The sequence below is a fragment of the Fusarium pseudograminearum genome, chromosome 3 (assembly GCF_000303195.2).
Source record: "Fusarium pseudograminearum CS3096 chromosome 3, whole genome shotgun sequence".
NCBI lineage: Eukaryota > Fungi > Ascomycota > Sordariomycetes > Hypocreales > Nectriaceae > Fusarium > Fusarium pseudograminearum.
The window spans coordinates 2,359,289-2,374,879 of record NC_031953.1 but is presented as its reverse complement, the minus strand read 5'-3'; the positions used below and the strand labels follow the sequence as shown (position 1 = coordinate 2,374,879).

Genomic DNA, 15,591 nt, shown 5'->3' with positions numbered 1-15,591 from the left:
TCTGCGCCAATGCGCATACATACCTAGGTATCTTGTTCTTTTCTCTAATCATTTCAAGTGTCTTTCAACTGACTACCTGTGAACTTGACTGCAAACCTTGCTCCAAACAGCTAAAGACAGCAACAAGTTTTGTTACACCAAAGCGCCACCCGTGTGTATCTTAAAGTAAAATAAAAGAACAATAAAAAGAATAGCCGCCCTAATCAACCGCTGAAGTATGTACAAGTAAATGCAAGAGATCGGGTCGTCATTCATGTAAACGCCGCCCTACAAAGCATCTGCGCCACCCCTTGTTCCCAAAGAAAGGTCGCCAAAAAAAACAAGGATTAATGGGTTTTCATATCCTCATAATGAAATAGTCGAGTTTCCCGTCTAGATCGGCCCCGCGGTCATATGGTCATCCGCATGAAGCGTAGGGTTAGAGCTGTCGCCGTTGAGCTCTGTAGCTGGTGAGTGGCATCTCCCAAGGAGGTCCGCCAGGTCGGTACGGGGTGCATCGAGGGGCTTTCTGCCAATAATGATACGCATCTTGATTTGGAGACCCTTTGATTTTATGGGATCTTTAGCAGCGTTTGCCAAGTCTCGCGCGGCCGCTTCACAGGCCTGCTTGCACTTTTCAGGGTCCCAGTCCATATATTCTGTCAAGAGTCGCAAGCAATGAGCTTCTAGGCCGTCCAGACAAGAGATGAGCCAAATTTTGCCCGCAGACGCCTCGGCGATTGTAATAGGAATGGAGTATTCTGTTACTCGCACGTCAACGAACCCTGCATCCATGAGTAATCGTGGCTCGAGATGATATATGCCTCGTGGACGTCCCGACTTCTCGGATGCTATTTCGAGATCCCTAAGAAGTTCATGCATGGGGGAGTTATCTGAAAATTGAGATAAAAACTGGATGAAACCTTCGGCGCTGACAAAATCTTGCACCTCGATCCAACCACCGGGTTTCAGGGAGAAGTAAGTGTTGTCGTACACGAAGCTCCAATTTCGGAATGCGCCCTCCATAAGCCGGAAGTGAATTAAGTCGTACGTATCAGGGTGGCGATCCCAATCTTCTGCGTCCTCGATTTCGAAAAAGACATTCATGGGCACGCTCTTGGTCTCTGCTATCGCAGCAATGTCGGTTCCCACAACCTCGCATTGCGGTTGCAGCTCGGCCATCTTGATCGCCCATTCGCCCGTACCTGTACCGACATCGAGAATATGGTCGGGGTTCTGAAGCGGAGCAAGGGTGAGCCCGCCGTCGAGGACGTGCATAAACACTTGGTGCTGTATAGCCATTCGCCATTGTTCGATGTCGTCGTTTGGCATGTAATATTCACGACAATAACGTCGGCCGTGAATTTCTCTATAGTCGAGGTCTTGGGCCCATAATGATCTTGTTGATGCAGCCCTAGGAACAATGTCAGTAAATGGCAAACGGGTAACATGGGAGCAGGACATTGTTGCATACATATCTGAGTCTGCCGCATGTGAGTCCGGAGAGAATGGAGTCTCAACCTGATGGGCTGCAGAAACTCCAGGGTATTGTGAGGCAGGGTATATGGATATCATGTCGTCTTCGTCGACATCTTCGTCAAGGTCAGAGTCATTGTGAGGGTGAGGCTCCTCGTCTGTTCCCACGATGCTGGTCATGGCTGTATTATTTCCGTCGCTGTTCGCATGCTCACTTGGTGTTCCGTCACTAGATTGTCGGCCGCTCTGTACAGCGTACGAGTCCTCCGAGGACATGGTGCTCGTCTGAGATTGGTTGTGGCGTGCTGGTGTTCCCTTGCGTGGTTTGCACCGTCGCTTTTTGGCCATGGGCGTCTAGAGAAGGGATAAGATGTAGGAGGATGGCGGTAAAAACAACAACAACGGCACTATCGTAGTCTGGTGGACGTGACAATGACTAGCGACATGACTTAAATTCGGAGAATGAGGCTGAAACGAGCGGCGCGGGCGACAAAGTTTGGTCTGCTGGTTGTTGCTATGATGACGGAGGTTTGATGATAATAGGCGAATGGGCAATGCCGCCGTCCTTTGGCAAGTGTCGCACGGGGAAAGGAAAGCCCAAGGAGCAGTCAGAGCGTTTAGTTGAAGTGTAATCGCAGACGGAAAAGACAAAGCAATTAATTAGGATGAGTATGTACAGGCCATGGAAAAGAGCCTAGGGGAACGAATGAGTGAGTGGAGGATCCAAGACTTGATGAAGGAGGACCTGGGGATTGGTAAAGGTCCGTGAGCTCAGTGGAGACTTGGCTACTAAAGTTAACGTGGATCAGGGCTCAAGAGTATTCGGGAAAGGGTCCCGTAGAGCATAACCAGGATAAGAGAGCAAATGTAGTTCTATATATGCTTACGGGATAGTTGGATGATATTTATGAACTATTGGGCAAGAACGGGAAAAAGAGCCCAACAGCTTGGAGTGCTGCTTTGGTTGATGGGAAAAGGCAGTGACTCCATTGACAGTCCCAGTCCCAGTCTGAAGGATAAGCCGGGGAGAAGCAAGGAGGGCGAGCTACTGTAGCTAGTAAACTTGCTGGGACCAATAGAGATAGTCTAGAAGCTCGAGGCTCTCTTGCTCCTCTATGGATTGGGTAGGAGGAACAGAGCAAGTGGAGGAAGCGATCCAAGGATCGGGAGCAAGGGAGTGCTACGCTGCAGAGAGGGCAAGGATATGCCGGCCGGTCGACAAACGATTGCGGTCAGGTAATTTGCAGCAACAAGTTAGTCAAGTGTGTGACTAGTTAGGCTAACTGACTACATACCTGTACTAATAACACCTGTTTCTTGATCGAGTTGGCGTTGAAGCTGATGGACAGTTGACACAACATGTTTCATGCAGGCTTGCTGTACGTACTCTGTACTGGTTACCCAGTTATGCAGTCAGCTACATATAGTGCTTACCACCTCGGTTTATTCGAAAGGTATCAATAGCAAGAGGCCATCCCTTGCTGCACAGTACCGAGAGACTGGCTTGGCAATGTACATATGGCAGCGGGAAGACCGTGATGACCATGCAAGGTATATTCCCGCAGATAAGCCAATTGGATGTAGTGTATGTATCCGTAGACTGCCATTGTCAAACGTTGCATCTCTCTAACGGCTTTTTTGCCTTTACTGTCACTCAACTGCGAGCGAACGGTGTCGACCACCAAACTGAGGAGAGAACGTCGGGCAGGTTTATGCATTCCTCAGCTCAACTCGGTACGTAGAGTATACTATAGGCCGTTTACATATAGTAGCGACATTATGTTCATGTTTCCGTCCTGTACGGTATCTGGTGTCATTTATTCTCGGGTTGAAATTGCTCCGAAGTTGAAATACGGTAGTATAGCTAGTTGTGGTAAGGTCTGGCTGGACCATAAGCCTCTGTACACTATTGAACGGTCACCTACACTTTCTAACCGCGATTCTAGTGTCTACGAGTGCAGTAGTCTATGTTTTACATCGAGTACCGGTGTAACCTTTTCTTGAAGGGTGTGTTACTACATGGAAGTTTTCAGAGCTGTCATGAAAGATTCCAGCCCAACCGAGGCTTTTTGTCGTACAGGCAATCTCCATCTGTGCGAGGCCTGAGAAAGCTACCCCCCGTCTCGGAAGAGAGGACCTGGCCCATCATCCCACGGTGGTGGAGTGGTGCAACGCAAAGTATCCGTCTAAACGGCCAGGGAACAAACAGCCGGCTCGAGGTTGTAATAGAAGCTAGACTTGAATGGGGATAAGAGGATTGACTGAGTGGTGGACTGGAGTTGTGTACTGGAGTTGTGGGCCACGATCCGTCAAGTCCAGGCCGACAGAGTTGAGTTGACATATAGGCACATGAGGGCGTCAAGAGTATGCGTCACCAAAATGATTTGATAACTGATTAGTGGTCCTTGAGTATGCATACAATGTCACAAATAATAAAAAGACAATTGCTTTGATAAACAATTACCCGCATCCCCATTCTCTCGTGTCATGCTTTGCCAGGATATGTTACCCACATACACCCTGTTCGGAAAGAAAACATCCCATTTGGCCAGGGATTTAAAAACGTACAAGAGAACAAGGATGATAACATGTGCCGTATCTACATACTGTGCATTCAGGCTCCGTTTTGAAGATTATTCAGCATCGTTTTGAGTGCAGAATCAGGCCAGGATACGGATACTGTACTGTTAGTTGATCCCGGCTTGTTGGACGCGGATTGTTGTCTTGTTGGTATCAACATCATCTTGCCTCTACCGATCTCGAAGCGGCCCGTTCCCCTAGGCTCTCTCCTGAATGGTCCACCAAGTGCCAGACAAAGGCTACAACCAGGTTGGGCACCTAGTAGTTGTTGGACCCTTACAGGACCAATTCTATCTGTCCCGCCCTGTCAAATTCTTTAGTGTCTCACCCTGCGAATTTGGTTCAGTATTAGTGTCACTCAAAAACCTGAACCTGTTTTCTACATAGCCGTTTTCTCCATTCTCCGCATAGTGCAAACTCTAACCAGCATTCACCTCCATAACTTTACATACCTCGCATTAGATCCAACCGTCTATCAGTATCTCGGCAGTTAGACAAAAGTTCCGTTGCAAACACCAAACCTGATCGTATGTTACGGCACGTACGGAGACGGAGCTGGTCTATGCAGCGTAATAGTACCACCACACGGGTAGCGGAAAACGTTTTCCACATTCCCGGCAGGTTGGTCGGCTTAATGTTGGGCATCCATCTAAAAAGGATCTCCCCGCCGAGATCCCATTCGCTAAACAGAGTAAAAAAACCAACTTCACCGCGCAGCTATGTACGTACGCACGTAGCACTTTTTCTCTGTGCGCTGTCACAGTTTTAGACTGTCGGACCGCCGCCGCGGAATGGTTTAGTTGTCTCCCCGACCCGCTGGCCTGGTCTTGCTAGTATTGGTATGTATGTACAGAGTACGCTGTGTTGGTATTGTCTTGCTCTGCATACCAAGGAACCGACGGGGAAGATACCGAGGCCATGGGAACGTCGACCCGCCATTGACCCCTGATTGTCCTCATTTTGGCTCCTGACTGGCAATGTATCATGCAGGAGAAGTCGTCATAAAATCCCCCCATTGGCTGCGTGTGCCGCATCGTCTTGCTGCCACCAGCAAGTTGATGGACCTGAACAGCGCGTCGTTTTTATACGTAGTAGGAAACCATTCATGAATGTCTCAATATTATTGACAAATTAATGAAGTCGGAGACGTGTCGTCAGACCATGATTCTATATGCGTACTTCCTTTCTACCCCTTTGAGCAAATGTACATCAATATGTACCCAGAGATGAACCAAGAGTCTGCAGAAACCTCAAAATTCACCAAGACTGCCTTGTCTCCCAGTATGGGTCTATCCATCAACACCTCTGTGCTTGGTATCTATGCCTCTCGGCTTTCTGTTCTCTTGTCTTTCGTAAATGCGTTAAACCCGTAGCTTTCTCCTTCAATGCCATCATATCAAACAGCGACATGGCACTCGCCATTTTGATACACTCCGTTCATGCCGTCTCCGTTCCTCGTGTCTCGATATCCGGTGGCATCCTCCTTCTTCTGTTGCTCTGGAAGCTTGCCCTGTTGAATATCTTGCGAGTCATGCGGTTCATCACGCATTGATCGCGCATCGTCTGGAACCATCTCACCATCGCTCACCGTAGGAAAAGGCGTGAGGACGTGGCTGATGTCCCCCCACCAAGACTCTCCGAACCGAGTAAACCAGTCGACCGTGATCTTGAGGCCCTCGTCTATAGATACCTTTTGTTCCCAACCGAGCCGCTTTAGCTTAGTCCCGTCGACTGCATATCGGCGGTCGTTGAAAGGCCTGTCCCGAGTGTATTTGATCCACTTGCGGAGCTGTTCTGGGGTGTCGTGTGAGATTTCCATTCGATCTAGAAGCATCGAGGAGAGTTCGAGATTGGACACCTCGTCATGTGAGCCAACGTTGTAAATCTGTCCTGTCTGGCCCTTGTGCAGGATCGTGTCAAATGCATCTGCTGCGTCGCCAGCGTACAAATACCGTCGTGTCGGTAAACCGTCCCCATGCAGCACCAACGGCCGCTGGCGATTCAAAAGACATATGAACTTGGGAATTATTTCTGGCAAGCCTTAGTAACTAAACGTGCATCGGGTCTACTTTCACCGCTTGGGACTCACTCTCGGGGTATTGGTGAGGGCCATATACGTTGTTGCTGCGCACGATTATGGCCGGGAGTTTGAAGCTCTTCTGATAAGACTGCACCAGCATTTCAGCCGCTGCTTTGCTGGCAGCATATGGATTTGTTGGAGCCAGTATGCTGGTTTCAAGAAGGTCGTCGTCGTCTTCTTTGACCTCGCCGTAAACTTCATCTGTTGACACATGGATGAAGCGTCCAATGCCAACTTTCTTGGCACTCTCGAGCAGAACATGAGTCCCATAGACGTTTGTATGTGTGAAGCCATAAGAGTTGCCAAAGCTCAAGTCTACGTGAGATTGGGCGGCAAAATGGAGAACAGTATCAATGTTGTACCGCTCCATACAATCAACAACCTCGGCAGGATTGGTGATATCGCCATGGTAGAAGGTAAAGTTACGAGATTCGCTAAGGATGCCAGTGTTGTTGAGAGAAGCACAGTAGTCCAGCTTGTCGAATGAGACAATGTTGTAAGCGTGTGGATATGTCAGAGTGAGGTGGCGGACAACCCAGCAAGCGCTTCACAACGAACAGACGGATAGTCAGTGGAGCCGATCTTGGCGCGGCGAGTCAGAATAGAACTCACATGAAGCCAGCGCCGCCTGTAATCATGATGTTCTTAACATCTGGACGAGGCTCAAATTTGGTAGTACCAATGAGTACAGGAGCATGCTTCCATGCATCGTTTTGTCTACCATGGTCATTTGGCCTGACTGAGGAACTTTGTCAGTTGGTGTTTATCTGATTGACTTGTATGGCTTGCTCTCAGATGACGAGAGGCCGAGAAAAGTATCTTACCGTTGCCGTTGCCGTTGCCGTTGCTGTTCACACCCGGTAAATTTGACGAAGCGGTCATGGTTGCCGCAAGGACGCTGAATTCAAGTTGAAAGAATGCGATGAGATAATAGAATGACAAGAGTCATTGAGTGCAATGATAGACTGAGCCTCTGTTGTTATCCAGTATACAGGGTTACAGACAAAGCTGCGTGCGTCACGAACGGCCAGGATTTTAATTGTCGCAAATCAAGCGAACCGCGGCCTATGGGTCACTTAGGACAGGGGATATATAAGAGGAGAATGAAATCCTGGGGTTCAATAGAGAGAGGCTTGTATGGGCGCATGAAGGAATCCAACCAAGATGGGTTTCAACTAAAGGATATAAATCTCTTTTCTCGTGTAACAAACACCGCGTCGAGTTTTTGTTGAAGTGGTGAGCAGCAGAATCAGGTTAAAGGGGCAAATAACTAAAAACAGGACAGACGTTAGAGTCTAGCGTGGTTTGTCCACTGTACAGGTAGGGAAGCACTACTGACCTGCATCGAATAAATTGCAGTCCTTTATGGAATCCAGGGACTGATCCAACCTAACCCGTATAACGCTACGCCACCAATACTAGCAAGTAACTATTGGCTGAGATGTGGCGCTCGTTCCCGGAGAGGAACGTTACGCCACAGGTTTTACCCGCATGTTGTGTTACAACACCAGACAGGTACCTACGCATAGATACCAGGTACAGACTGTGAGGTATAAACTATCAAGTCAGATATGGGAGGTGTTACCAGATCTTAACTGGCCATACCAATTGAACATATGTGTTTGGCTAGTGACAGCGATTTCAGTGACTTACTACATTTAAGCGCCATAAGTATCTGAGAAACGGTCAATTTTCGGTTACAATAATCATGACCCATAAAGAAAAGCTTTTTATTATGTCACAATAAACTCTATTAGTCCGGTAACTTTGCTGGCATCTCTTTGCCAAGCTGTCAAATATCGGTTCAGAAAGCCATTGATAGTTAGCATACGACCAGGGCAAGCATAAATTATAAGTTTATCACTATGGGGAACTCGGTCTAAGCGATGATCCAAGTGCTGTGTATCTTTGTGATGTGTTTCTTATTCCGCTACTAATCTATGTATTCATTTAGTCTGGTATATTAACCAATCTTATATTCAATTTACCGACAAATCTTTATGCACTTACTCTTATATCATGCCGCATCCTCTCACCAACGGCTATTATACATGTAACTCCTTTTGCTTAGCGAGTAACAAGACCACTTGACTGGAGCTTACAGACCTCATCTGTCATAGTATATATTACACAGAAACGGACATATACTGCCATAGTATTGATTTGTCCATGAGATGTGCGTGTTAGCACAAATCATCGCCATCATAATAAACTGAGTTATGATTGCTTTTGGGCTTTGAAACGACCGTCTGTAGCCTAATATGTATGCAATGGAACATGGTGCAGATGCTGGCAAATTCGTCCAACAACGTGTCTTCTATGATAAACTTCTTCATTGTCTTTCTAAGCTATTTTCGTCTCAAGTTCACGAACGCCTGACGCCATGACTACCACGTCATCATTAGTGAAACGATTACAGGTTGAATCTCTTGCGATCCTTCTCCATCTTGGCCTTCCACTCCCACTGTGTCGCATCGTCACCCTCGCTTCCAGCTCTTCCAATGCCCTTGTCGACTCTCCTCAGCTTCAAGGTGAAACGAGGACCTAGCTCCTGCAAGCCGGCACGGATGCCTTCCACGCCCTTGACTTCCTTTCCATCGGCGCCGACGATGCTCTTTTCTGTCTGTCGCTTTTCACGGAAAACGTAACGGTGCCGTCTCACAAAAATGTAATCACGCTGGTTGTGTAGTGTAGTCACCTGGCGACCTTGGAACTCTGGCTTGGGAGGGAACAGTGTCATGAACAGTTTGGCTGTCAGCAGACCCAGAGGAGTTTTGAAGTTGTTGAGCAGAAGCTCGGGGTAGTGGTTTGTCGGGTTTCCGTGGCCGGGGAGCTTCTTACCCTCAATCCAGTTGGTGATTGAGAAGTGAAATGTCGGACCAGAAGGCAGATGCACAACTGTGAGACCCGTGGGCTTCTTGGAATCCTCCTTGAGAAGGATAATAGCTGTGTATTCTCGGTTTGTAGCATATTTGCAGATTTCTCGGAGGGAGTACTTGTGGCCGTATCGATGCGCAGATCTAGGGACATAGGAGCTGTTGGGGAAGAACTCGCAAAGCACATTGGCTTGTTCATGCAGAGTAGAGTTCAGCGATGTCGTAACCAGGACCTTGGGCTCTGGCGCCGGGACATCGGTAAAAAGCGAAGGGAACTTGAGGGCGAGTGAAGTGGGCGTCAGGTCGAGGTTTGTGCTGGTTGTGGACGGCGCGACACTGGTGTCTCGCTGTGCGCGACGCTCACGCTTCTTTTCCAGCGCAGCTTGTCGATCCTCATCCATCTCCTCATCAGAAGCCAGCATACTGTCGACATCATCGTCTTCGTCCAGCTCCTCTTCAGCGCGCATAGCGGCTTCATGAGCGGCCTGCTCTGCAGCCTCGGCCTCTTCGATACGACGCTTTTTGAGTCTCTCAAGGTCCACCTGGACTCCTAGAGAATCATCATCGACATCATCCCACACTCGCTTCGAGTCGATCGTAGCTGGTTTGCGCTTCGCTAAACGGGCCGCCTTGAGCTCAGGATCCTTTGCTTCTTCCCTTCTGCGATTGTGTCGTTCCTCGTGTTTCTCTTTGTTCTGATGCTTCTTATACTGGACATAAAGCTCCTTTCGCTTGAGCTTGTTGGCAGACTTGAGCGCCTGAACGGGCGGTTTCGTGAAGCCCATTTTGGAAAATCGTGATGATGTCAAAAAAACTCAAATTCTAGACAGTACAGAAATGAATTCCTACGATTAGTTAGTCGATAAAATAATTTAGCAGAGGGGCATTTCTGTCCGGCAGAAAAGTCCAACTTTTTGGCGGTGAAGCTGGTCTGTGTCCAATCACGGGTTGCGATCCGCCATTGGCCCCACTGAACATATCAGCTTTCGCAAAAAACAGTTACCTTGAAGACAAGACGACAAAAACCTTCCATAGGCGCAATTTGTTCTGTGCTACAGAAAACATCAGCGAAAATGGCACCCAACGGCATAAAACGAAGAAAGGTGGCTCATGACTCTTCTGACCGCGAGTCTCGGGGTCAAAACGAGTCAAAGAGCGCCCAGAAATCTTTTTTCAAGAACGCTTCGAGTTGGGATCTCGAACAGGACTACGAATCGCGCCCGCGCAAAGGCAAGAAGCAAAGAGAAAGCAACCGGCTACCTATCAAGACAGCAGATGGTCGAATTGAGCAGGCAGAAGGGCAAGATGACGATGCGGCCTCGATTGAAAGCGACACCGAGTGGCTAGAGGGCCGCGAAGATGAAGAGGAGGTACAATCTGAGGAAGAGGAGGTTGAGCGAAAACCCGAGATCCCCGAGCCTCAGCAGATTCGAGATGCACAGGAGGAGTTGGCCAAAATCGGTACACAGATGAACGAAAATCCCGAGGAACATGTCGGCGCATTCAAGGCTCTTGCCAAGATCGGACAATCCAGGATTGTCGCCATCCAGATGCTCGCCCTCATGACACAAATGACCGTTTACAAGGATGTCATTCCTGGCTACCGAATCCGTCCGCAGGAAGAGAATGGTCCAAGAGAAAAGCTTTCCAAGGAAGTGCGAACGCTACGACAGTATGAACAAGCTCTCGTTTCAGGATATCAAACCTACATCAAAGAGCTGGCTCGGTGCGCCAAGCTCGATATCAGGGCATCCAAGGGTGGGCCGACTCTGGCCAGTATCGCTATCACTTGTGCTTGTACTCTTGTTACGTCAGTGTCACATTTCAACTTCCGCACAGATCTACTCAAGATTCTTGTCACCAAGCTCAGCCGACGCAAGGTCAATCAGGACGGCGTCAAGTGCCTGGAAGCTCTCCGTGAGCTGTTCAAGGAGGACGAAGAAGGTCGACCAACCAATGATGCCGTCGGTCTGCTTTCCAAGATGATGAAGGCCCGCGAATACCAAGTCGACGAAAGCGTCATAAACCTGTTCCTTAGCCTGCGCCTCCTGTCCGAATTCTCCGGCAAAGCGTCCCAAGACCACGTCGAGAGTACCGAGGGATCTTTCAAGAAGAAGCGCGAATTCAGAACCAAGCGTTATCGCAAGGATCTAAAGGAACAGAAGGCTCTCGACAAGGACATGGCCAACGCAGATGCCTCTGTCAGCTATGAAGAGCGCGACCGCATGCAATCAGAGACTCTGAAGCTTGTCTTCGCTACCTACTTCCGCATCCTGAAGTTGCGAATGCCTCATCTCATGGGAGCCGTTCTCGAAGGTCTGGCCAAGTACGCCCATCTAATTAATCAGGATTTCTTTGGCGATCTTCTCGAAGCGTTGAAGGATCTCATCCGTCACAGTGAAGAGGATGCCGAGAAGGGTCCCGATGAAGAGGAAGAGGAAGAGGAGGGGGAAGACGAAGATGACGCCCCTGTACGCAACCTGACCCGCGAAGCTCTCCTCTGCACCGTCACAGCCTTTGCCCTACTCGAAGGTCAAGACGCTCACAACTCACGTAACGATCTTCACCTCGATCTGTCGTTTTTCACTACCCATCTTTTCAAGACCCTCCTCACATTATCCACAAACCCCGATGTCGAATTGACACGTCCCGCCAACGCAACCAGCGCAGCTACCAAGATCAATGTACAAACAACAACGGTTCTTCTCCTGCGTTCGTTGACTGGCATTCTTCTCCCGCCTTGGAACATCAGGTCGGTGCCGCCTATGCGTCTCGCCGCTTTCTCCAAGCAGCTCATGACGGCGGCGCTCCAGCTCCCCGACAAGTCGTGCCAGGCCGTCCTCGTACTTCTCAGTGATGTGGCGCATACCCACGCAAAGAAGGTTCGCAGTCTCTGGGATACCGAGGAGCGTAAGGGTGATGGTCGATACAACCCCATCAGTGATAGTATTGAGGGTAGCAACCCCTTTGCAGCAACAGTTTGGGAGGGGGAATTGTTGAGAAAGCACTACTCACCTAAGGTGAGAGAAGGCGTAAAGATCCTAGAGAAGGGGATATCTGAATAGAGCTTTAGATGAGTAAAAATATACCAGCGTTGTGCTTATACCTTCAACAAAACCTACCTACGTATCGTGTTACCCCTGAGTCTTCAGAGAACGGCGTACGTCTTTGGATGGCACGATACGGCACCCTTGGTTCACAACGCAAGCTATGTCAGAAATTCAAAGACGGATGGAGTATGATGTAGACACAGATACCTTGAGATAGGTAGTGTGTCAATAGTCTATAATTTGGACTACCTGGGCTAGAATTTCACTCTCGGCTCAAATTCCATCAAGCGGGCCCAAAAACTTTCTGGCTCCTCTGATATTAGTACAAAGCCAAGCCCGTGATATCCCGATGAGTTGCCTCATATATGATCTTCTCCTTGTTCTCATTTTGCACCCATATGTGAAACCCACAATGCCATTGCAATCGGTCTCTTATCCTTTGGCAAAGGCGACGGCCCTTTACTTAGCCCACATAGATGATCCCAGCCCCTTCGTAGGCTTACGGGTCTTGGGAGTATCTGCCAATTTGGGAGTCATTTTCGGGACGAAACCTGGAGCGTCTGGTCGAAGCCTCGTGTTGTCTGTATTCTCAGACGACAATTCTGTCTTGACTTGATGCTGTTGCTGAACACCTGCAATCTGGGGAAGCTTCACAACAGGTCGCAGATTGCGTTCGGGTGAAACATCAGAAGTCTCAACTGTATTAATACTGGGCTGAGTGACTGTAGCTTGAGGCCTCACAGCCTGAAAATCACTCGAAGCTGTATCATTGGTAACTTGAAGGCCAGCACCAAATGAACTTGCATTGCCTTCGAGATCTTTCTTCATACGGGCAAGATGAACCGCGGCCTGGCTCAAGGCGGCAGCAAGTGGTGCCTTTCGTTCGTTGTCGGTACGCCTTACGATGACGTTCGATGGCACCACGACTTTCTCGGCGTTTGCCCTTAACTTCAGTATCTCGTCAGATGAATACTTCGAGAAAATTGCGGCACTGGACTTATTTACAGTCTCATCCTGGACTTTAGAGGTGGGTGGTTCTTCATCCGAGTCCTCGTCTGAGTCTCCCGACATTAGAGAAAAGAACGTGCCTGCGATGCTCTTCTTGGTCTCTTCCTCCTTGTTTAGGACTTTTGTTTCTCTAACACTGGTGGTCGTAGAAACCTCAGCGGCTGCAACAGCGGGGACAATAGGGTTAATGACCTGGTTTCCCGCGACGCTCGGTTTAGCTGCTATCCTCAAGTCAGTATTTTGCACCGTTTGCAGCACCTTTGCTTCTCACTACTAACTTTGAGCGAGAGCAGCAGGCGCCTGAGGTACTGGATCTTGGCGACTCAAGAAAGCTAGAGTTGATGGTCCTAGAATTGGCCCAGGAGCTCGCTTTAAGGGGTCAGACAAAAGAGTGGCCGTATAGTAGCGGGCGCTGGGAGGGGGTACATTGGTCTGGTAAGACGTGGGTGGTGGTCCACGTCGCGAGTGCGAAAAGGTTTCTGATACTATGTTAGTCCATGGACATGTCTGGCAGCTAACCTAAGGTAAATCTCACCCTGTCGCTTCATAGGAAGCGAGTTACCGCCTTTACTCTTGCCTCTGTTCTTGCCGCTACTGCTGTCGCTACTCTGGCCCTTGAACATCTTCTGTAGTTCTCGGGCATCATTCAGGCTGCCAGCGTTGGCGTAATTGGGGCCAGCCATGATAGCTTGATTTGGTACGAAAGAACAAAATCCTGGAAGGGGAGGAAGATGGAAGGTGGTGAAAGGAAAGGAAGAAAAGGGGGGTGGGGGGAGGAAGGTGAAGAAGGAACGTCGATGCCTGCCACCCGCCTGTGCTTGCGCCAACAGTCCAAACAATAAAATACGGCTGCCTAGGTACCTAGTATCTAGTAGCAGTTAATGTAGAATATTATTTTGGAAACCGTCTTGGACCTGGGCAAGTACAGAGTAGGTACGAGGTAGGCATTAGATATTTAAAGTATAGCGGTTCTATGAGGATGTGCACACTCGTAGATACAGCTTCGACATTGCCTGCCAGTGACAAGAAAATAAACCGCTGTTATCCGACACCAGGGTTTAGAGTCAACGAGTTGCCTTAGTAGATATATAGCAAACACTTGTAGGGAAGATTTTTAGGCATTATTTGGTGAGAACTTGGAGATTAATGAAGCCAGCAACTGGCACGCAGTATCTGATAAAGACGACTGTGGCAGGAGTATAGGTAATAATCCAAGCGGAATTCTTCCAGTGTTTGCACGCATACTTGCAGTCACCTACATCTTTCCAGGCACATAATTTGACTCCTTTGGCATTCAGGTAGTCCGAGTTACGCCTACTGTCAGATTGTAAAATCACACCGCCCTCTCTCACGGATCCTTTATTAATGTTTAACAATCCGCAGCCGCACAAATACTATCAAAAAGTCCCAAAGGATACGTGCATATATCCTTGTCTAGTCAAACTGTTCAACCCGTGCGCGTTTGGGTCCTACCGTGGTCTCTATAGCATTGATCTTTGGAGCAAGATACTGTGTACTTGAAGATGCATTTAGCCACGATGCCTCCACTGGTTCCACTGCCTTCATGACAAACTCTTGCAAAGCTCCGGCTCCAGGAGCATCCTTGACAATGGCAATGGATGACACCCTGGGAACTCCTAGGCAGGCGCTCAGGCGCTCAGAGCAGGGCTTAGAAAACCCAACCAAACGAATATGACTATCCGCAGAAAGTTGTTTGGATGCTGTACCAACCATTTGCGGAAAATGGCAGTTGAATGCCGAGGCCTGGTTGCCTCGAGCTACGAAAACCATGCAATACTGCCTTTTAAGTTCGTCTGCTGTAGATTCAGTGTCCTTTGACGACCATGACTGGAGATTCCTAGCAATTGAGTTAAATCCAACATCTATATCGGCTTCGAGCTCGGGCATTGGTGGCGGCTGAGGTTCTTTCGAGCCATCCCCTATCTTCTTGACTTCTTTCTCCTTTTGCGCCGCACGTTTACCCTTCGATCTCTTGACGTGTGTTTGGCGATATTGACCAATAGGGCTCAGTAAGCTTTGGCTGTCAGTAATGTTTGCTTTTCGGATAACTTGTCCTGCTCTGTTTTCGATGATGAAGAGGCTTCTACGGGGCTTTACTTACTCACATAAAAGCTCCAAAATAGTGTCTTGATCTTCTGCTGAGACATCTGGCCTAGCTTCTCATCAGATTTGGTGGTGTGACGATGTTGGTTACAGTTACTTACCACGAGACAGTGGAAAAGGGAGTGTCAAGTTGGTGAACAACTCTCTTGCGAGCGGCTTGAGACGCTGGAGCAGGCATGATGGATACTCGGTGACGTAAATGGCGGCAAAAGAAACCCCGACCGGTAGGTAGTCGGCACAGTCACTGCAATCAACTAAACGGCCCAATGTTACTGGGCTGGCGTGGCAAGGGTGGTTTTGAGGGCGATGAAAGGCCAGGAAAAGTGCTTTGCTTTGTAGCATTCGCAAATATGCATTGGCAGTGTGGGTCAAGGTTTTGGACGGGGAGTTGCTTTTTAGCGCCGCATCATATGTCACA

General features: G+C 48.8%; 6 protein-coding genes across 6 annotated transcripts, besides 2 other annotated features; 1 reads left to right on the top strand and 5 right to left on the bottom strand.

Moving 5' to 3' along the window:
- Positions 1-372: 372 nt before the first annotated feature.
- Positions 373-1,803, bottom strand: FPSE_03538 (uncharacterized protein; the record flags this gene model as incomplete). Its single annotated transcript, XM_009256657.1, has 2 exons — positions 373-1,393; positions 1,454-1,803. 2 exons carry the CDS (start codon positions 1,801-1,803, stop codon positions 373-375), a joined length of 1,371 nt encoding a protein of 456 aa, XP_009254932.1.
- A 3,628-nt stretch (positions 1,804-5,431) lies between these two features.
- Positions 5,432-6,997, bottom strand: FPSE_03539 (uncharacterized protein; the record flags this gene model as incomplete). Its single annotated transcript, XM_009256658.1, has 4 exons — positions 5,432-6,066; positions 6,125-6,660; positions 6,728-6,854; positions 6,940-6,997. The coding sequence occupies 4 exons, from the start codon at positions 6,995-6,997 to the stop codon at positions 5,432-5,434; spliced, it is 1,356 nt and encodes a 451-aa protein (XP_009254933.1).
- Positions 6,998-8,528: 1,531 nt separating this feature from the next.
- On the bottom strand, positions 8,529-9,776 carry FPSE_03540 (uncharacterized protein; the record flags this gene model as incomplete). Its single annotated transcript, XM_009256659.1, has 1 exon — positions 8,529-9,776. One exon carries the CDS (start codon positions 9,774-9,776, stop codon positions 8,529-8,531), a length of 1,248 nt encoding a protein of 415 aa, XP_009254934.1.
- Positions 9,777-10,064: 288 nt separating this feature from the next.
- FPSE_03541 (uncharacterized protein) lies at positions 10,065-12,056 on the top strand (the record flags this gene model as incomplete). The annotated part of the gene is made up of 1 exon (XM_009256660.1): positions 10,065-12,056. The coding sequence occupies one exon, from the start codon at positions 10,065-10,067 to the stop codon at positions 12,054-12,056; it is 1,992 nt and encodes a 663-aa protein (XP_009254935.1).
- Positions 11,415-11,455: a repeat region.
- Positions 12,057-12,500: 444 nt separating the features above from the next.
- Positions 12,501-13,732, bottom strand: FPSE_03542 (uncharacterized protein; the record flags this gene model as incomplete). Its single annotated transcript, XM_009256661.1, has 3 exons — positions 12,501-13,270; positions 13,328-13,528; positions 13,585-13,732. 3 exons carry the CDS (start codon positions 13,730-13,732, stop codon positions 12,501-12,503), a joined length of 1,119 nt encoding a protein of 372 aa, XP_009254936.1.
- A 34-nt stretch (positions 13,733-13,766) lies between these two features.
- Positions 13,767-13,835: a repeat region.
- A 648-nt stretch (positions 13,836-14,483) lies between these two features.
- On the bottom strand, positions 14,484-15,351 carry FPSE_03543 (uncharacterized protein; the record flags this gene model as incomplete). Its single annotated transcript, XM_009256662.1, has 3 exons — positions 14,484-15,084; positions 15,172-15,222; positions 15,275-15,351. 3 exons carry the CDS (start codon positions 15,349-15,351, stop codon positions 14,484-14,486), a joined length of 729 nt encoding a protein of 242 aa, XP_009254937.1.
- Positions 15,352-15,591: the final 240 nt, after the last annotated feature.